The 23140-nt window shown below is 39.1% G+C and overlaps 1 protein-coding gene across 1 annotated transcript; it reads left to right on the top strand.

Moving 5' to 3' along the window:
- The first annotated feature begins 861 nt into the window (after positions 1–861).
- On the top strand, positions 862–21712 carry LOC114028109. Its single transcript, XM_027842305.1, is given in 5 exon segments — positions 862–1322; positions 1325–1804; positions 1807–1835; positions 20513–20644; positions 20714–21712. Coding segments are annotated over 5 exon segments (2025 nt in total). The 5' UTR covers positions 862–937.
- The last annotated feature ends 1428 nt before the right edge of the window (positions 21713–23140 follow it).

Below are 23140 nucleotides of genomic sequence, written 5' to 3'. Positions count from 1 at the left end.
CAGGGTCTTCATTCTTTCAGAAGCTTCCACGAAAGAGAAATGGTTTGACAGGCTCTTCTAAATGATCTGTTAAAGAAAACCAACTACACTGAAACACAGATACATACATTATACACACACACACACACACACACACACATAGATATACACACATATGTGTGTGTGACAGAGAATGGAGGGTTCTGTTCCATACAGATAATGAGTTTCTATGTCACATAAAGATAGTGGAATCAGCCCTTGACATACCACAATGTACAATCCACTGGATAGGTGTGTGAAAATGAAAAAGGGAATAGATAATTAAATAAATAGGTATAGATACACACACAACACACACGCACATACACACACACAAATATTTTTATGTTTTGGGGAGAGTCACTCTTCAAAACATCTCTTCCATCCAGTCCCTTCACCCTTCACCAGTTTCAGATACCTCTCCAGTGGACTGTACTTCCTGGTATAACAAGGACTAATTCCATTCTCTTTATTTGACATTAAAACTCATTATCTGTGTGGAACAGAACCATCCATTTTCTCTGACTCTGACCCCTCCTTTCTCTGTGTGATACTAAATCCTGCAACTATTTGCATCCTAGCAAAGATCTTTCAACCACTATTGGTTGGGCTTTCATCCACTAAATGACATTTACTACCCAAGTAATTGAGAAAACTCCAAGACTCAAGTCTGAACTAGAGAACAACAGTAGACCAGACTGGAAGGAGCAATTGCAAGACTGACCCTGAAGAATTTCTGAGCACTCTGGACAGAGGCAGCAGCACAAGCAAGTAAGAGAAGGACAAAAGGTACTACTGACACTGTGGAAAAGCAGGTGCCTGTGTGTGCTTACTTACCTCAGATCAGAGAAGCTGCAGAACGGTAGCAAGGCTGCAGAAAACAGAGAGATTACCAAGGTGGGGAAATCCATCTGCAGACATGCTGAACTCATTCCAAATCTTTTTTTTGCTCATGGCCTTCAGTCAGTTCATTCTGGGGATTTTGGGGCATGGCTTTCTTGGGCTCATCAATTGCATCCCCTGGATCAAGAGGAGCAAGATTTCCTTATCTGACTTCATCATTATGAATCTAGCCTTCTCCAGGCACTTCCTGCAATGTGTGGTCATTTTCGATACCATTATCATGGTGCTCTATTCTGATTTGCATTATGAAACTCCATTAAGTCAAATTCGTGAAACTAGTTGGATTCTTAGTAACCATTTAAACATCTGGCAGTCCACCTGCCTCAGTGTCTTCTACTGCCTGAAGATTGCCATTTTCTCCCACCCTGCCTTCCTCTGGCTTAAGTGGAGAATTTCCCAGGTGGGAAATCCTTTTTCTTCAATACAGCGTGGCTGATCCGAAAATTCAGTATGTATTCTGGACTCCTGAAAACGATACTCACTGCAAACTACACTGAACATGTCAGAAGAAAGGAAAGAGAATTTTATGTCTCCAACCTTCTTGGTCTTCTGTGGGCACTGATACCTTTCATTATATCCCTCTTCTCCTGTCTCTTACTCATCCTCTCCCTAAGAAGGCATACCAGGATGATGCAGCACCATGTCACTGCTCCCAGGGATGTGAGCACTAAGGCCCATGAGAGAGCCACTGTTGTAATGTTTTCCTTCCTCCTACTCTTTGTCTTTCATTTTGTCTTTCTCTTCATTGGAACAGCAAGCGCTTTCCTGAGATATGCCAAGGTGTTAATGGTTATAGAGTTGGCTATGCCTATCTAACCCTCTGTGCATACATTTATCCTCATTCTGCAAAACAAAAACCTGAAGCAGGCATTCCTGAGGCTGCTGTGTTGAAGAAGGGCTGCGTGAAAAGTCGGGTAAAGGAATCTTTTAATGACCAGTTCAAGGTGGGAAGGGGAGAGCAGTATAGGTTCTTCAAATCTTTTAAAAATCTACTATTCTAAAGAGCCACGTGGCATAGAAGGGAGAGGATTGGACCTAGAGTTAGAAAGTCAAATTTTGCCTTAGACACTTACTAGCTGCATTACCCTGGGCAAGTCATTTAACCTCTCTCTCCCTCATTTTCCTCATCTGTAAAATGTAAATGATAATATTTGTACCTAACTCACAGGGTTGTTGTGAGAATAAAATGAGAAAATATGATTAAAGCTCTTTGCAAACCTTAAAGTACTACAGAAATGCTGGCTACTATTATTATTGTTACCATTATTTACCTCTCTCTCCTCTTTCTGTCTCTCTGTCTCTCTATACATATATATGTATATATCGATATATACATATAGGCATATTATATATATAAAATGACATCCATAAATTTTTCTTTACAAAAAGTAACTTTTCAAATAAATTAAGACACTCAATGAAATGTGAATTTTATTTCAAAAGTTCATGTTTGGTATCCAATCATTCAAAACTGTTAAATAATATGTGTATATAACATATTAGATATAGATTAAACATATACATAGAAAAGGGTTTACCGTTTGGGAGCAGAACAGTTTACTATAGAGATCCTATGTTTGGACAATACTATTGAAAGGATGACCAGTGATAAGAGACAAAGACTAATGTCTTTGAAATAGGCAGGTGTCTGTTGTAATCATGTTTCCATATGTCATACATTTGGAAAGCTGCAGAGAGAGAAAGGGAGGTTTGAAGAGGAGGTGTGTGGGGTGAGGGGATAAGAGATAATAATAATTATACTATCTCTTATTTATATGGTGCTTTATAAAGTGGTTTTATCAGATCAATGCTGGGAGGTAGATAGTACAATTATATTATCCCAAGGTAAAACGAGGTGATCAGGAAGCTGGGGCTCATATAGAACAGATATGATCCTGGAGGCCGCTCTAAATAGGATCGTTTTTTTCTTACTTTGACTTGTTGCTCCCACCTGAAGTGGGGGTGAAATTTTCCTGGGATACTCACTGTAGAGTGATTTCTAAGTTTCTCCAAATGAGAATAAAAGTAGGCCCCAGCTTCTGCACATGTACTCAAGGCAGCAATGCCTTAAACCTTTATATCACCCTACAGAAAATACAGCAGACACAAATCACTCATAGGAGTTCAGAAACAAATTTTTAAAAATGCTACAAATATGCACCAAAAGCCTTCAAATAATCCCTAAGCTCCCTCCAGAAGGGAACTGAACAGGGGGTGACTACTGGGGCAACCCTTTGAGATTTCAGTGAGTCTTCTTCCTCCCAGAGTCCTACATTGTAACCCCTCCCCCACCAAACCTGAAAGTACCACCTTGTAATTTAGCATTCTCCTAGAAAAAAATATACATATAGGTGTTTATATATATATATATATATATATACACATACGTATACACACACACACACACACACACACACACACATAAACACAGAGCCACTAAAGCTAACAATCCTTTTCCCACTGGACCTGTAATGTTCCAGTTATTCATTTGCTGCTTTCCAAGCAAGATGCTGGGCAAAATATATAGATAATACTCTTCTTTCTCAAAGAGCCATGCTGCATCAGGAGATCTACTCCTCAAAAGGTGGGATCTCAGGGAATTCTGGGTCATGTGAACAGCAAAATGGAGGACTAGACATTTTCTAGAATCCTTGCTAACTATCAGGGGAGAAAATGAGCCAGAGGTACAGCAATTACAGCTGAATTCACAGAAGAAATAAAGCAAGAGGCCCAAAGAGGTAACAGACTTCTGAATTAATAGTGGAAGATGCTAACCCCCATCACATGCATTCAACACCCCTCCACCACCAATCTTCAGTCTATTGCAGGGTGAACAATCCATATCAGCACAAAGTGACCCATGGGCTTATACTTTGCATTCCCCTCCTGCTACAGAGAGTCTACAGGCACACTCGTGTTCATTCCCTCAATCTTTTCTGGATGCCACTATTAACTCTCCACACTTCTTTTTCTACCATATCTCAATAGCCTTCTTATCCTGAAACATCACTCCTCACCAGAACTGTCATATGCACTCTTTCATTCTTATATGGAATTCTTCTCTTGACTCTCTGGAATTCTTTATCCAACATGCCCCAACATGGGTACTTTCCTTCCAAACCCCTGTTTAGCCATATGTGTTGCCTTCCCCCATTAGAATGAAGCTCCTTGACTTCTGCTTCCAGGAGCCAAGATGGTGGAGTAAGAGGTGAGTCTCTCTTGCTTTCCCTTATTAACCCCTGAAAGCCCAAAAAATATCACCCCAGAAAAAACTCTGGAACAGCTGAACCAGAAGAAAGATGGGGTGCAGCAGTCCAGTAGCCCAGGTAGCTTGAGGGATTAACTGGAAAGGCCCCTCTCACCCTGGGAAAAGGGGAACGGTACAGAATGGGAGGCATCTTGGCAAGCTAGTGGAAAACCCCACCTCAGCATACCAGGAGGAGATCCTGAAACCCAGGTGGTAGAGCAGGCAAACACCAACACCTGAACCCCAAGTGCCTTATTGAGGGTGGGGGAACTGGTAGAAACCAGTTCAGAAAACCACCAGGTGCCTTGGCATTCTACAGCAACCAGCTCTCCCAGTGCCTCAGCAAAACTAAAGGAAGCAGAGCTCAAAGGGGCCCCAGGCAGATAAACATCCTATAACATCCATCTAAAAAGAGCTGAAGAAAGCAAAAGGAAGAAAAGGCCTGGGTGAGCAGAAAATCTCTAGGAGCCACACTACCTAATCTTACCCCTAGAGTTCTAATACTGTTGTTTCCAGCCCAACACCAGGTAAGCTGCCAGAATCCTACAGTCTCCAACTGCCAACATTGGAGGCCCCAGTACACAAAGCCAGTGACCAGGCCCTAGGCTCCCAACACAAGAAGCTTGGGTCACTGCCCTCTGCTCCCCAGCAGGACAGTCCAGTCTATATTGGGCTAGGAAATAAGCAAACACCATGAGCAAAAAGAAACGTACGATAGATTCTTATTATGGGAAAAGTAAAGATCAAGGCTGAAATTCTGAAGAGGACAACATTGTCAACAAACCCACATCTGGAACCTCAAAAGGGAATATGAACTGGTCTGAAGCCCAAAAAGCCTTCTTAGAAGAGCTCAAGAAGGATTTTAAAAGTCAAATGAGAGAGATAGAAGAAAAAATGGGAAAAGAAATGAAAGGTATGCAAAAGAGTCAATAGATTGGAAAGGGAAGGACAAAAATTAACTGTAGAAAACAAGTCCTTAAAAAATACAACTGGCCAACTGGGAAAAAAAAGTACACTGAAGAAAACAAGTCCCTAAAAAATGCAATTGGCCAAATGGGGAAGGAGGTACAAAATCTAATAGAAGAAAACAATTTGTTAAAAATTAGAATTGGGCAAATGGAAGCTAATGACTCTATGAGAGAGCAAGAATCAGTCAAACAAAAACAAAAGAATGAAAATGTAAAATATCTCATTGGTAAAACAACTGACCTGGAAAATTGATCTGGGAGAGACAATTTAAAAATTATTGGTCTACCTGAAAATCACAATGAAAAAAAAAAGACCCTGGACAGTATTTTTCAGGAAATCATAAAGGAAAACTGCCCTGAGGTCCTAGAGCCAGAGGATAAAATAGCCATAGAAAGAATCCACCGATCACCTCCTGAAAGAGATCCCAAATTGAAAACACCAAGGAATATAGTAGCCAAATTCCAAAATTACCAGGTCAAAGAGAAAATACCACAAGCAGCCAGAAAGAAACAATTTAAATATCATGGAATCACAGTCAGGATTACACAGGACCTTGCAGATTCCACATTAAAAGACCAGAGGGTGTGGAATAAGATATTCCATAAGGCAAAGGAGCTTGAATTACAGCCAAGGATCCAGCTAAAATGAGCATGATCTTTCAGGGGAGGATATTCAACAAAATAGGGGACTGCCATAACTTCCTGATAACAGAAAATTTCAACAGAAAATTTGATCTGCAAATACAAGACTCAAGAGAGACATAAAAAGGTAAACAGGACAGAAAGTAACAACATGTTGTTAATAAGAACAAACTCTTTACATCCCTACAAGAGAAGATGACACTTGTAACTCTTGAGAACTGCATTGTTATTACATCATGTAAAAGGGGTATACATAAAAGGGGTGGGTATAAATTGACTTCGATGTAATGAAAAAAATCTAATCAAGTATGTTAAATGGATCCAAGTAAGTGAATTAATCTGATCTAACTAAGAAAATGTACTGAGAGAAAAAGGAAGGAGGAGTCAGACAAGGGTAAATTACATCACAGGAAAAGGCACAAAAACCTATTACAGAGGGAAAGAAGAGAGGGAGATGAGCATTGTCTGAACCTTACTCTCATGAGATTTGGCTTAAGAAGAGATTAACATAATGAGTTAGGTATAGAAATCTAACATGCCCTATAGGCAGTAGGAGGGAAAAGGGGAAAGAAAAGGGAGGGGGCTAATAGAAGGGAGGTGGGACTGAGGGAGGATGTGGTCAAAAGCAAAACATTAGTGAGGAGGGAAAAGGAGAAAGGAGAAGGAAAAGCATATGCGGGGGGGGGGAAAGGATGGAGAGAAAGACACAGATAGTTATCATAATTGTGCATGTGATATATGAATGTAATAGAATACTATTGTGCTATAAGAAATGATGAATAGGCAGACTTCAGATAAATCTAGAAAGACTTGTGTGGTTTGATGCTGAGTGAAGTGAGCAGAACCAGGAGAACATTGTACACAGTAACAGCCACATTAAGTGATGATTGACTTTGATAGACTTAACCCCTCTCAGCAATACAAGGATCTAAGACATCTCCAAAAGCCTCATGATGGAAAATGCTATCCACATCCAAAGAAAGAATATGCACATCAAAGCATACTATTTGCTATTTTTTTCTTCTGTTGTGTTTTGTTTCCTCTTTCTGGTGGTTCCTCCTATTAATTCTAATTCTTACTTACAACATCACTAATGTGAAAATATGTTTAATAAGAATGTATATGTATAGCCTATATTAGTTTGTGCATCATGTTGGGGAGGGAGATAGGGAGGGATGGGGAGAAAAATTTAAAACTCAAAAGCTTATGGAAATGATTGTTGATAAATCAAAATAAATTAATAAAAAAAATGAAGCTCCTTGAGAGCAATTGCTTGCATTTATATTCGTGGCACTTATCACAGTGTCTGGCATATAGCAAGCACTTAATAAAAGCTTATTGATTTCTCAACCTAACTCTGTTTCTTCCACTATCCTACTGCAACAAGAAGTAAACTTTGACTCTGCCTAGCTGTGTGAAGTGGAGGGGAAGGAATAGGAAAAGTCAAAGATGAGCTTCCTTCTAACTGGGGCAGCTCATAGATTAGGAAAGCCAAGGCTGCAAAAACCACCTCACCCTCCCCCAACCCTACAAAAAGCTGAAAATGAACATTTAGGACAGTCAGAGAAGTAAAGAATGAGAAGAACTGGGGCAAAGGGCCAGAATAAATGGTTATCCTGGGCCTGAAGGAAAAGGAACTAGAGTCCAACTGAGAGCAGTGTTGACTTCCCAGAAACTTGGAGCATAGTCAGAGATTGATGAAAAGGGAAAGAATCAGAAATTGGGAAAATAATAAAAGAAAAAAACTAAAACTATCCAAAAGCTCAAGAAAAAAAATTCAGTAAAAAACCTAGAATACAAGCAGACAAATCAACAGACAGGATATTAAAATTAGAAGAAGCATGAATACTAAAACATCTAAAAGATTACATCCTTCTCTAAATAAATAATACTAGAAAAAGAAAATGGAGCCAATGTTTGATGAAACACAAAATCCTACAGAATACTAAGAGAGCATAAAACAAAAGCAAAATATTCCAGAATAGTTCAAAAAAGAAATTAAAAGATTAAGAGAAATTAAAAGGAAACATGTGTCAGAATGTATGGCCTGCACAGCAAAAATACTTAGCAGAATAGGACAGCTTAAGCACCAACTAGAGTGGAAGAGAAAAACAGATTTAGAAGACAAGTTGTTGTTTGTCCTTCATTCTTGAAGAAGACCATGACATCAGGAAGGTGATGCCACGACCTGCAAGTGAATTTGATTTTAGTGAAGGAATGCAAGTACAGTGAAGTGAAGGACCATCTAGAAGAAGAGGTACAAAAGGAAATAATGCTAACAGAATTCATGCTCTCTATTATAAGCAAAAGTCATTGATCTCAAAGACAAGATGCACAAGGACAATTTAAGGATCATATGTCTCAAAAAAAATGTGGCAAACAGGAAAATTAGAATACCATAATGAAGAAAATAATACAAGAAAACTACTCAGAACTTCTGAACACAGCAAAAGGATTAATCAAAAGAGTCCACACATTGCCTCTAAAAATTTTATCCTTCAAACTCTGAGACACAGTAATTAATTTTAATAATTCAAATAACAAAAAACAAATTTTTCAGGTGGCCAAGTGAAAGATCTTCAAATATAAAAGAAAGGAAATTTAAATATCATGTGACTACTCTGCACCCACTAGAAACTGAAGAAGGGAAAATAGTTATATATTCCTAAAAGTAAAAGAGCTCAAATGCAAACCAAAATGACATATCCCGCAAGCCTGAGCCCAATTATTAATGAAAAAGATATATATTCAATAAAAGAAAGGCATTTGTAGCATTCTTAAAAAATATGTTCTGGTTCCCAAATTCTTAAACTTCAGCCAAGTAAGCATATACAATTCCTGCCATGTGCTTCTGGAAGAAATCTCTTATTTCCCTGATTGCTGCTATCTCTTGAGCTGGGAAAGCCTGTTCCCAGGAATTTGAGTTTGTTATCTGTGCTCAGAAGCTATGGGCAAAAACAAGTAATCACCATGTATGCCTGCTCCCAAAGCAGCTACTCTAGTTCCTCAATATAGGAAATTGTACATAAGCATAGGTCTCTCTTTCCTCCTGCCACACACAATCATCCTGAACTTAAATCCACTCTGCTACCTGATAATGACTTAGAAGGGCTTGCTAAAACACCTAGGGAAAGGAGGATGGAAGGTGCCCTGCATGGCATCTGGCACTGTGATGGACCAGTGAGGAAAAGATGTATAGCTCCTGTTACACTTTTTAATTTCTTATATTTATTAGTTTATATCTCGTAATCCATCCTCCCCCTACCAAAAAGAAAAAAAAATTGTTTCATTGTGTCATCAGATGGTAACAGTCAGCCACCTAGCCAGATAAAGGCACAGATCAAGGTTCCCAGGCAGGAGATATGTTTATTCCAGGAATAATAATAAATATAATAATAAACTCCCCCTGCTGGATTTTGCTAGTTTAAAAATATAAATTTTGCTCATTGTCAAAAAGAAAAAAAAGTAAAGAAAAGATACCACAAAGGAAATTAATTTGGGCCTCTTCATGAGGGGAATATGTACATGTACCTAAAATCTTTTGGCATGAATAGGTCAGAGCAGTGAGAGGTAGGGGAAGAGTGTTAAGGAAACTAAGAATCTGGGGGCATAATGGTAATACAAAAAGAGTTCTATTTGAGAAATCAGAAAACCTGCCTTCATGGCCTGGCTCTCCTATAACTAGTTATATAACTCTGGTTTGGGATTTTTTTGTTTGTTTGTTTGTTTGTTTTGCTTTGTAAAAAATCATCTTTACCAAGTCAGATCAGGAAGGAAACAAGTATTCATTAAACTATTATCTTAATTTGTCTTCACAACAAACACTGTGGTATTATTATTCCCATTTTACAGTTGAGAAAACTGAGGTCTGCAGAGGAAAGTGACTTGGCCAGGATCACATAGCTAGTAAGTGACTGTGGTTGAACTTGAGCTCAGGTTTATCTTACTCCAGGCCAAGAGACACTGAGAACTTATCACATTTCACCGCAAAATCACTACCACTGCATAATCGTCACACCCTGCTTTTTCACTCAAAAAATTAGTTTATAACTTTCCATCATGTAATCGTCACATGCCATAATTTTGATGGTCATACCAGTTAAAAGGTAAACAGAGCAGCAACGTATTCATCAGTGGCATTTGCTGCCAGTCTAGAATTCTTAGCCCAGGTGCATTGTCATTGCTCAATTTTAAAGTATATTCACAAGTACTCCATGCATCCCAATCTTGCACCAAAGATAGCTTAGTAATAAATTATTTTTAAGCAATATTGGCACAATTTTTTAAAGCTTCATATAATGGTCACACCCCACTTTTTTGCCAAAAATTTTGGAATAACATCTGCAACAATTATGTGGTGAAATACATTAAGTAATTGCTCAGGATCACACAGCCAGTGTATGTCAGAGGCAAGACTTGAACACAGGTCTTCCTGACACTGTGGCCAGCTCAGAGTGACCCAGAGTATGTGGTTTATATGGAATCTCACTTTCATTATTAATTAAATGAAGGGGTTGGGCTAGAAGGTTTATGAGGAATTTTTTTGTTTTTCAGCTCCTAAAAACTTTTCAGTTTGAGAGGCGGAGCCAAGATGGTGGAGTAAAAGCAGTGATTTGCTTGAGGTTTCCCCCCAAACCCCTCCAAATACCTATAAAAAATGGCTCTAAACAAATTCTAGAGTAGCATAACCCACAAAAAGACAGAGTAAAACAAATTTCCAGGCCAAGACAACCTGGATGGTTGATGGGAAAGGTCTGTTGTGCTGGGTTGAGAGAGAAGCGCAGTTCAGCATGGGCAAAGACCATACCTCAGTAAACCTGGAACAGGCCTCAGGGGACTAAATCACTAGCAGCTGTGGCAGTTTCCAGACTTCTCAACGCACAAATGCCAAAGACAACTTAGAAGGTCAGTAGGAAAGGTCTGTCAGACCTGGTTGAGAAAGGAGTGGGGTCTGGCCCCAGTCCTCGTATAGCCCCAGGGCAGTGGCAGCAGCTGCTCCAGGAGCTCTTGGCCCACAGACAGTGGGGGAATTCAGCAGCTTATCAGAGGGGGATTGCAGGGATCTCTTTGCTGGCACTGAGGCAGGATTCTCTTGCTTTGCCCCTGCTTGGATCTGAGTCACAGTCCTGAGTGGTAGTCTTGGGGTGAGGAGGACCACTGACATGGTGGTTTTTGGCTATGGTGAAGAGGGAATCCTCCTCACAGTTCCAAGGCAGAAAAGAGCACTTGTGGTCACTCATAAACCAGAGCACAGGCCAGGAAAGGAGTAAACAACTCCCCTTTGATCATACCACCTTGAAAGAACTGAAAATTTACAAATTCCTAGAAATATCTCTGAAAATAGCTACGTAAAACCCCTAAAGCTTGGGACAATACATTCTCCACCCTGGAAGCAGAGCACTTAACAAAGAGTTTAAAAGTCAAGTAACTAGCTGGGAACATGAGCAAACAGTACAAAAAAACTCAGACTATAGAATCCTACTTTGGTGACAAAGAAGATCAAACATAGGTGCAGCTAGATGGTGAAGTGGATAGAGTACTAGCCCTGAAGTCAGGAGGACCTGAGTTCAAATCCAGCCTCAGACCAAACACTTAACACTCACTAGCTGTGTGACCTTGGGCAAGTCACTTAACCCCAATTGCCTAAAAACAAAATAATAATAATAATAACGAAATAAAATTCTAAAAAAAGAAGATCAAACTTACAACCAGAAGAAGACAACAAAGTCAAAGCTCCTACATTCAAACCCTCCAAGAAAAATATGACTTGGTCTCAGGCCATGGAAGACCTCAAAAAGTATTTTTAGGTTGGCCAGCAACAGAGGCATACACTCCCTGGGGACTGAAGAGCAGCGTCACATGCTAGGAAGGGGCTAGGGCCACCAAGGGGCAGAGGTGGTGGATTGACCCCAGTCCTGATGCTGTGTGACCCAGAGTCAGCGAATACTCTCTCTGGGCCTCAGTTGCCTCCTCTGTACCAGGAGAAGAGGCACCCATTGGCCTCTGCAGTCCCTTCCCAGTCCACCCAGTGTCTCTAGAGGGACCCTCCTCCATCTGGGGAATGAGGCCTGGCTGGTTGGGACTCCGACCTCGCCCCAGCAGAGAGAGCAGAGGGGCAGGAGAGCATAAGCACTGGTGGCTAGATCCTGGGCCCTCCCCAGCAATCTTTCTGCTGGACATATACCAGTAAAGGTCAAAGACAGAAGAAAGGCTTCATATATACAAAAACAAACATTAATAGCAGCACTTTTAGTGATAGCAAAGAACTGGAAACAAAGTGGGTACCCATAGTTGGGGAGGCTGAACAAACTCTGGTTTCATAACATAATGGAATGTTACTGTGCAATAAGAAATGACAAACATATTAAGAGAATCAAAGACAGGTCTATATGAACTCCTGCATAAGGAAAAGTACCAAGAGAATAACATACAGATTGATCACAACAATACCAAGAGAACAGATTGAACCCAACAACATAAATAGAACACCAAGAGACAACTAAATTCTAAGTAGTTGTTAAAAACAAATGTTGGTCTCAGAAAAGACAATGAAGTATCAGAGAGGGAGCTGACCATGAATCTAGAAGTTTGTAGACATTGCTAGACACTATAACTGTGTTGCCATATGTTCCTTAACTTCCTATGTTTATTTGAAGAAGAAAGTTTAATTCTCTGGTTGAAGGAAGCAGAGCAGAGGAATATCCACAAATGACTGATATAAAAACAAAATAGAATTGAAAAAAAATGCTTAGATATTCTACTTTTACCTGTATAGATGCCATATTTTCCTCAATTTATTTTTTATTTCTATTTTATTGTTTTTCTGTGTAGAGGTTTTTCATTTTTAAGCAAACTAGTACAACTACTTATAATTACTTCTATTTGTTTAACAACTAAATATGTATCTCTGCTGTACATTTTTAGAGAGATTTATTATTCTCTATGAGAATTATCATTCTCTATGTACTATTATAGCTTTTTCTGTCTATACTTCATCCTGAATTTAATATGGTATGTGTTGTGAGGTTTGGAGCTAAATTTTAAATAAAAAATACTTTATCCCTTTTTTATTTTCAGAAAAAAAGATTTTGAGAAGGAAGTAAGAGAAGTAGAAGAAAAACTGGGAAGAGTAATGAGAGTGATGCAAGTAAATCATGAAAAACAAGCCAATAGCTTGCTAAAGGAGACCCAAAAAAATACTGAAGAAAATAACACCTTAAAAAATAGCCTAACCCAAATGGCAAAAGAGGTCCAAAAAGCCAATGAGAAGAATGCCTTAAAAAACAAAATTGGCCAAATGGAAAAGGAGGTCCAAAAGCTCACTGAAGAAAATAATTCCTTAAAAATTAGAGTGGAGCAATTGAACGCTAATGAATCTATGAGAAATCAAGAAATTATAAAACAAAACCAAAAGAATGGAAAAAATAGAAGACAATGTGAAATATCTCATTGGAAAAACTACTGACCTGGAAAATAGATCCAGGAGAGAGAATTTAAAAATTATTGAACTACTTGAAAGCCATGATCAAAAAAAGAGCCTAGACATCATCTATCAAGAAATTATCAGGGAAAATTGCCCTGATATTCCAGAACCAGTAGGTAAAATAGAAATGGAAAGAATCCACTGATCACCTCCTGAAAGAGATCCCCAAAGGAGAACTCCTAGGAATATTATAGCCAAATTCCAGAGTTCCCAGGTCAAGGAGAAAATATTACAAGCAGCTAGAAAGTAGCAATTCAAGTACTGTGGAAACACAATCATGATAACACAAGATTTAGCAGCTTCTACATTAAGGGATTGGAGGCCTTGGAAAATGATATTCCAGAGGTCAAAGGAACTAGGATTGAAACCAAGAATCACCTACCTAACAAAACTGAGTATAAGCCTTCAGAGGAAAAAATGGAAATTCAATGAAATAGAGGACTTTCAAGCATTCTTGATGAAAAGGCTAGAGCTGAATAGAAAATTTGACTTTCAAATACAAGACTCAAGAGAAGCATGAAAAGGTAAACAAGAAAGAGAAATCATAAAGGGACTATTAAAGTTGAACTGTTTACATTCCTACATGGAAAGATGATATTTGTAACTCATGAGACCTTTCTCAGTATTAGGGTAGTTGGAGGGAATACATATATATAGATATAGATATATAGAGGGGGGCACAGGGTGAGTTGAATATGAAAGGAGGATATCTACAAAATAAGATTACGGGGTGAGAGAGGATTATACTGGGAGAAGGAGAAATGGAGAGGTAGAATGGGGTAAATTATCTCACATAAAACAGACAAGAAAAAGCTTTTACAGTGGAGGGGAAGAGAAGGAAGATGAAAGAGAATGAGTGAATCTTACTCTCACTGAATTTGGCTTAAGGAGGGAATAACATACACACTCAATTGGATAAGGAAATCTATTTTACCCTACAAGAAAATAGGGGGGAAGGGGATATGGGGGGAAATGCTAGAAGGGAGGGCAGGTGGAGGGAGAGGGTAATCAGAAGCAAACACTTTTGAGGAGAAACAGGGTCAAAGGAGAGAATAGAATAAATGGAGGTGGGATAGGATGAAGGGAAATATAGTTAGTTTTTCACAGCATGACTATTATGGAAGTGTTTTGCATGACTACACCTATATCGAGCTGCTTGTCTTCTCAATGAGGGTGGGTGGGGAGGAAGGAAAGGAGAGAATTTGGAACTCAAAGTTTTAAAAACAAATGTTAAAAATTGTTTTTACATGCAACTGGGAAATAAGATATACAGGCAATGGGGTATAGAAATCTATCCTGCCCTACAGGAAAATAGAAGGTGAAGGGGATAAGAGAAAGGAGAGGTGATAGAAGGAAGGGCAGATTGGTGGAAGGGGTATTCAGAATGCACACCGTCTTGGGGTAGGGAGAGAGGAGAGATGGGGAGAAAATTTGGAACTCAAAATCTGGTGGCAGTGAATGTTGAAACTAAAAATTAATTACTTAATTAATTTAAAAAGAAAAAAGGAAAAACTCATCAGTTTAAGGCTCATGTAGGAAGAGGCTTAAGTTGTAGGAGACACTCCTGCTGGGGTCCCTTAGAAGACTGGAGATGGTGGAGAAGAGTCAGGTCTGGGCTTTTTTTTTAAAAGTTACTTTGTGTGAAGAATGCTATGTTATGTCTTTAGAACTCAGATGATTTTGTAACAGATTTTAGGTGATGGAAAAACTGTATTACTTTTTTGTAATTCTCCTTTCCTAAAGTCTGGCCCTGCTTTGATCCATCTTCCACTCAACTTCTGACTTTCAGCTTCAAAAGTGGACTGGTGGTTTCAGGCTCTCCAGGAGGAGGAGAAAGACTCTGGGAAAAACGTAACATTCAGAGGATCAGGGTCTGCCCTGGAGCATGTTCCTATACCCAGCTTGTATCCCTTGGCTATGAGATAAGGCCTTACCTCTCTTCATCTCTCTCTCTGTCTCTCTATGTCTCTGTCTCTGTCCCTCTCTCTCTGTCTCTATCTCTGTGTCTATCATTCTGTCTCTCTATCTCTCTCTTCTTTCTCTCTGTCTCTCTCTGTCTCTGTCTCTCTGTCTCTCCCTGTCTCTGTCTCTCTGTCTCTCCCTGTCTCTGCCTTTCTCTGTTTCTGTCTTTCTCTGTCTCTGTCCCTCTTTCTCTTTCTTTCAGTCTCTCTTTGTCTCCCTGTTTCTCCCTCCCTCCCTCCCTCTCTCACTCTCTCTGTCTCTGTCTCTCTCTCTTTCTCTCTCTTTGTTTCTTTCTCTCTGTCTCTGTGTGTGTGTATGTGTGTGTGTGTGTCTAACAGTCATGTGCTAATGTCAGGCATATGCCCTTGATTACACATAGGGTCAGTCAGTCTATGCCACCCCTCACTAAGCCCCAGGGGCTCACTATCACCTGCAAGATCAAACATAAACTCCTCTGCTTGGCATTTAGAGGTCTTCACATCCCATCCCCTTCCTCTCTTTCTGGGCTTCTCATACTTTACTGCCCCCATACTCTAGAACATAGTTGTATGGACATATTAGCTAACCCCAGTCAGGACAAGGATAAAGTGTGGTAATATTGAGGAATGAGTAGCCACAAGCAAAACAAATTTCCTGATCCTGAAAGGTCCATCAAAAAGAGAAAAAAAAAGAAAATCAAATAATGAGAAACCAGGAGCTACCCATCAACTGGGGAAATATTGAACAAGTTATGATCTGGAAATGTAGTGGAATAGTAAGGTGTGTTAGTGATAAAAGAGATAATTTCAGAAAATTCTGGGAGCTATAAATTGATGCAGAGTCAATTTAACAGAACTAGGAGAACAGTTTGCATGTGGACAAACAATTTTGCTAAGAAAAAAGACTTAAGAACTCAGAAATTCAATAATCAACCTGGTCTCCAGAAGACCTAGAATGAAACATGTTTCCTACCTCCTGACAGGCAGGTGATGAACTCAAGGTATAGAAAAGGACATGTTTTGGCCACAATCACTGTGAGGGTTTATTTTGTTTGACCATGCTTTTCTCTTACATGAGGTTTTCTTTTTCTCTGTTTTTAACTGGGAGGGTTAGAGGAGGAAAGGGAGTTTAGCAATAGTGATGCAATCCCCAAAAAAAGCTATTGAAACAATTTTAATTATATAGTAGGAAAAAGAAGTTCAGAGTGAAGTTGAGATAAGCAGGGAAGTTTTGAAAAACAATGTTTGGAAATTATTATATTTTTTTTTAAAAAGCAAGTGGTATGAAGTAGACATTCACAGATTTTATACAATCCTTTTTGTGTTCTCTTGTGTAAAAAAATAGTATGAGACTTGTTAAATGAATTGATTTTAAAAAAAGAGTTAAACTATATCTACAACTTTGCCCTCCCCTATAGTCTAATGACCCTGTCAAGAAAAAAAAATTAAATTAGTCTTTTTTGACTTCTCTTGCTAAAGGCATGCTGGCTCTTTGTAATATCTGCTCCTTTTTTTAGATGTTCACCATCCATTCATTTAGTAATATGTTCTAGAATTTTTCCAGAAATCAAAGGCAAACTCACTGTTCCATAGCTGGTAGATTTCACACTCTTCAGATATGTCATGTTCAGATAAGAGTGAAATGAATTTGATGCATTTATGTGCAACTTGATGCTCCTTTGTTTAAGCTATGAAACATTATCTTCCATGTGACTCTGATCTCTCCTTCCTCAATATGATACTGAATCTATTTGCATCTTACCAAAGAGCTACTCAGTTTTGTCATCAGTAAGCACTTCATAAGCAGGGAACAGTTTCTGATAAGTTAATATAAATTACTTAAGGAAGTGATTTCAAAGGAATGTGGCTTCCAGGATAATTTCAGAAGGGCAGACAGATCTAGGAAGTAGGTAATGAAAATGGGAACACAGGAGGAGGCCTTCACCATCTTCTAACATTCTCTCACCAAAGAATGGTGAGAATTTCTATTTTGATAAAAATTGTTGTAACAAATCAATTCAGATGAAGACATCATCTTCACCTTATAAGTTCCTCAGGAAAATAGCTTATAAAATGATGACAGGTTCCAGTTGGCACCAGTCTTTAGGAGAAATGGTAATTGGCTGCCCCTCCCTTTAGACATTGATGAAAAAAATCACCAGTAGACATTGGGTTAGCAACACATCCACTCAGAATGCATTTCCCTTGGTCCTCTAAATTTGTCACTTCTGCTGGGTTGTCCTAGTTACAAATGCTAGGAGGTACTAGCACATTGACCAGATGCTAGTATATGTGAATTGAGCAGCAGATACTCCAGAGTGTAAGGCAGTTCCAGAGGAAGAAATCAAAGATATAGATAGTCATGTGAAAAAAGCTCTCAGGCATTCCTGATTAGAGAAATGCAAATTAAAGCAACTTTGAGATACCACCTCACACTGGTCAGATATTGTAACAACACAGAAAAATGAAAGTGACAAATTCTGGAGGGAATGTGGGAAAAATTAGGACACTAATGCACTGTTGGTGGAGTTGTGACGTGGTCCAACCATTCTGCAGAACAACTTGGAATTATGTTCAAAAGGCTTTAGAATTATACACGCTCTTTGACCCAGCAATACCAATACTAGATCTAGATCCCACAAAGATCAAAGAAAAAGGTAAAAGACTGATTTGTACAAAAATATTTATAGCAGCTTTTTTTATGGTGACAAAGAATTGGAAATTAAGGGGATGTCCATCAATTTGGGAATGACTGAACGAGTTATGGCATATGATTGTGATGAATACCTTTATTGTGCTATAAGAAATGATAAGCATATTGGTGTCAGAAACACAAGGGAAAGTTTATATGAACTCATGCAAAGTGAAGGGAGGAAAACCAGAACAACATTATACATAATAACAGCTACTCTGATCAAGACAACGATCCAAGACAATTCCAAAGGACCTATGACAAAAACTGCTATCCACCTCCAGAGAGAAAACTGATGGAATCTGAATGCAGATCAAAGCACGCTTTTTTTTACTTTCTTCATTTTCATTGGAGTTTTTTGTCTTCTTTTGCAATATGGCAAATATGAAAATATGTTTTGCATGACTCTACATGTATAATCAGTATCAAATTGCTTCTCTTCTCGAGGAGAGGAGAGAGGAAAAAAGGAAGAGAATTTGGTATTCAAATATTTTTAATGAATGTTTAAAAATTTATATGTACTTTGGAAATATTTAACAAAATAAATAAAAAGACATTAAAAAAAAGACATTGCAGAGTGTGTATTTCCTAGGTTCTCTAAACCTTAGAGGCAGGTAGGTGGAGCAGTGGGTTGATAGAACACTGGGCTGAGAGTAAGGAAGATATGAGTTCAAATATGACCTCTGATATTTCCTAGTGGTGCGCCCCTGAGCAAGTCACTTAGCCTCCTTCAGCCACAGTTTTCTCAACTAAGTTGGCAATAATAATAGCACTTACCTCCCAGGGTTCCTGTGAGAAAATATTTGTAAACAAGGTACAGGAAGCTTAGAGTGCTTGGACAAAGAGATCTCAAGAGAGTCAGCTACCTACCATGATAGAACTTCCATGACAATTTTGACTGTGGATGTGAGACTAGAAGCAGGCAGCATTCTGAATAAGATGACCTAAGGGGCCAGAAATCTATAGCAACCTGACCTGAGACACTTCAGAGGGCTCTGAAGACAACAGCATTCTAAATCCAAACAATACTAAGGAGCTTGAAATCTGCCCAACACTCTGAGCACAGACACACCAAAGGAGGTGGAATCAGTGACAGGAACCCAGGCAATCAAGGTCAGGAGCAAAAAGGAACTGACCATCCCATCTAACCTTGCAAGGAGATTCAGAATCTAGCCCTGGTATAAAGAAAGACCCAAATCAGGAACTAATGCTGGAGATATGAGTCAACAGAAGAAAAAAAAAAACAACAAATATTATAGGACAATAGATACTCAAAAGATGCACCTAGAAAAAGAGAGAAACCACATGATTAGAAGGATATGCTCAGAAAAAAAATGTCTTGGCCACAAGCACTAAAAGGGTACATGAAAGAAAAGAAATAGGAGATTTCTAAAAATGAAATTATAAATGAAATAAGATTTCTTGAAAAAAGGATTAGAAGGAGAGCAAATATTCTAGAACATAAGGCAAGATATCATATCCAAGTAGCAGACTCTCTGAAAATTGCAATGGAGCAAATAGAACTCAATGACCCTATGAAATAAAAAGAAATATTAAAATAAATTAAAAGATTGAAAAATAGAAGAAAATATAAGGCATTTTTTAAAGTGACCTAGAGAATAGGTCAAGGAGAGATAGCTGAAGTGTAAAATATGTGGGGGTGGGGATGAGGGAAGTAAGAATTGTCTCAATATATGGGTGTGGTTCACAGACGGCATGAATAGATATGATCTGATGCACCACCAGCATTCCATCTGAGGGAAGGATCAGAAGATCCAAAAAATCCAAGACTCAGCAATCTCTTCTCCATTCTCCATGCCTCAAATATCTCTGCTTTAGAGGTATGATAGAGTCAGAATAAAATCCAGAATATCAACAATCATAAGAAAAAAGTGTTCTAAATCAATAATAATAAGAGAAATTCAATTTAAAACAACTCTGAGATTTCACTTTACTCACATCAGATTGTCAAATTTGGCCAAATAATGAGAGCTGCTGACTGAAGTGGGGAAGAACAAACATGCTAATATATTGTTAGCGGGGCTATGAATTGATCTGAGAATGCTGAAAAGCAATTTGGAACTGTACTCCAAGTCATTAAGTTATATATAATCTTTATTTGCAAAATGCTTGGCAAACCTTAAAGTACTCCATAAGTCCTAGCTATTATTATTCTGTATACACATAGGTATATATACATAAATACATACGTATGTATGTCTATGTGTATACCCAAGAAGATAAAAAGAAAGAAAGCATCCAAAAGTAAAAAATATTCATAGTAGCATCTTTTTTTGCAGCAAAGAACTAGAAACTAAGGTTGTGCCTATCAGTTGGAGAATGCCTGAACTTATAAAGGTGCATGAATGTAGTGGAATATTATTGTGCCATAAGAATAATTCCATTCTCTATATGTGACATAGAAACTTTTTTTCTGTATGGAACTGAATCCTCCATTTCTCTGACTCTGACTCCTCCCTACTCTGTGTGATACTAAATCCTGCAACTATTTGCATCTTAACAGAAGTCTTTCAATCACTACTGGTTGGACTTTCATCCACGAAAAGGCGTTTATTACCCAAGTAATTGTGAAAACTCCAAGCCTGAGATCAGAACTAGAGAACAATAGCAGAGCAGTTTGGAAGAAGCAAGTGCAAAACTGACCCTGAAGAATTTCTAAGCACTCTGGACCGAGACAGCAGCACAAGTCAGAGGAGGACAAAAGGTACTACTGACGCTGCGGAAAAACGGGTACCTGTGTGTGCTTACTTACCTCAGATCAGAGAAGCTGTAGAGTAGTAGCAAGGCTACAGCTAATAGAGAGATTACAAAGGGAGGAAATCCATCTGCAGACATGCTGAACTCACTCCAAATCTTTTTTTGCTCATGGCCTTCAGCCAGTTCATTCTGGGGATTTTGGGGAATGGCTTTCTTGGGCTCATCAATTGCATTCACTGGATCAAGAGGAGCAAGATTTCCTTACCTGACTTCATCATTATGAATCTAGCCTCCAGGATCTTCCTGCAATGTGTCATCGTTTTTGATGCCACTAACATCATGCTCTATCAGGATTTCTGTTATGAAGTGACATTAAGTCGAATTTGTGAAACTAGCTGGACTCTTAATAACTTTTTAAGCATCTGGCTGTCTACCTGTCTCAGTATCTTCCACTGCCTGAAGATTGCCATTTTCTCCCATCCTGCCTTCCTCTGGCTTAAGAGGAGGATTTCCCAGGTGGTTGCCTGCCTTCCGCTGGGCTGTGTGCTCTTCTTTTTCTTCAATACAGTGCTGTTGATCCAAAAATTCGATTTATTTTCTAGTGTCCTAAAAATGAAACTCATTGCAAACTACACTGAAAATATCAAAAGAAAGGAAAGAGAATTTTACATATTCTACTTTCTTGGTCTCCTGTCGGCACTGATGCCTTTCCTTATATCCCTGTTCTCCTGTCTCTTACTCATCCTCTCCCTAAGGAGGCACACCAGGATGATGTGGCACCATGTCACTGCTCCCAGAGATGTGAGCACTAAGGCCCATGTGAGAGCCACCATTGTAATGTTTTCCTTCCTCCTACTCTTTGTCTTTCATTTTGTCATTCTCCTCATTGGGACAGCAATCACTTTCCTGGCATATGCCAAGCTGATAATGGTTATAGAGGTGGCTAGCCCTGTCTATCCCTCTGTGCATACATTTATCCTCATTCTGCAAAACAAAAACCTGAAGCAGGCATTCCTGAGGCTGTTGAGGTTGAAGAAGGGCTGCATAGAAAGCAGTTTGGGAGCAGAGTTTTTGTGGAGTTCTTATATTTGGATATTATGATATCCAAATATAAGTGATAGGGTGACCAGTGAGCAGGAACAAAGATGAATGTCTTTGAAATAGGCAGACATCAAATGTGATCATGCTCCCATATGTCAGATATTTGGAAAGCTGCAGATGGAAAAAGGGAGGTTTGAAGACAGATGTGTGGGGCGGGGGTTGGGTGGGTGAGAGAAGGCAAGGATAATAATAATTATACTATCTCTTATTTCTTATTTATTTCATGCTTTGGGAAGTGTCTTTATCAGACCAATGCTGGGAGGTAGATAGTACAAGCACATTTATCTCAAGGTAATACCAGTTCACCAGGAAGCTGGGGCTAATATAGACCACATAAGATCCTGGAGGCTGATCCTTTTCTCTTTGACTTGTTGCTTTGACCTGAAGTGGGAGGAAATTTTTCTAGCATCCTCACCTACCTGCTTTCTAAGTCTCTCCAAATGTGAATAAAAGTAGTCCCCAACTTCTGTGCATGTACTCAAGGCAGCAATACCTTAAACCTTTATTTCACCCCACAGAAAATGCAGAAGACACAAAGCACTCATAGGAGTTCATAAACTGATACAAACAAACCCCTACAAACACACACAAGAAGTCGTAAAATAACCCAGAAGATCTCTCCAGAGGGGAATTGAACAGAGGGTGACTACTGGGGCAACCCTTTGACATTCCAGGGAGTCTTTTTCCTCCCAGAGTCCTACATTGGAACACCTCCCCCACAAAAATTTAAAGTGCCACCTTGTAACGTAGAATCCTTCTAGAAAAAAATACATATGCATATACACAGAGCTACTAAAGTTAACAATTCCTTTCCCTGGACCTGTAATATCTCAATAATTCATTTACTGCTCTCCAAACTAGATGCTGTGCAAACCATTTAGATAATACTCTTCTTTCTCCAAGAACCATGCTGCATCAGGAGATCCTCTTCTCTTCAAAAGGTCTGATCTCAGGGACTTCTGGGTCAAGTGAACAACAAAGTGGAGGACTAGACATTTTCTACAATCTCTACTAACTCTCGGGGGAAAAAATGAGCCAGAGGTACAGCAATTACAGCTGAATTAATGGAAGAAATAAAGCAAGAGACCCAACAAGGTAACAGTCTTCTCAATTAATAGTAGAAAATGCTAACCCCCATCACATGCATTCAACACCCCTCCACCACCAGTCATCAGTCTACTGCAGGGTGAACAATCCACACCAGCACAAACTGACCTAAGGCTTATGCTTTGCATTCCCCTCCTGCTACAGAGAGTCTGCAGGCACACTCGTGTTCATCCCCTCATTCTTCTCTGGATGCCACTATTCAAAATTCTTTTTCTATCATAACTCTGTAGCCTTCTTACCCTGAAAGATCAATCCTCCCCAGACCAGTGATGTTCACTCCTTCATTCTTATATGGAATTCTTCTCTTGACTCTCTGGAATT

The sequence above is a fragment of the Vombatus ursinus genome, unplaced genomic scaffold (assembly GCF_900497805.2).
Source record: "Vombatus ursinus unplaced genomic scaffold, bare-nosed wombat genome assembly UNPS02014870.1, whole genome shotgun sequence".
Lineage (NCBI taxonomy): Eukaryota > Metazoa > Chordata > Mammalia > Diprotodontia > Vombatidae > Vombatus > Vombatus ursinus.
This window is presented reverse-complemented; position numbering and strand designations above follow the sequence as displayed.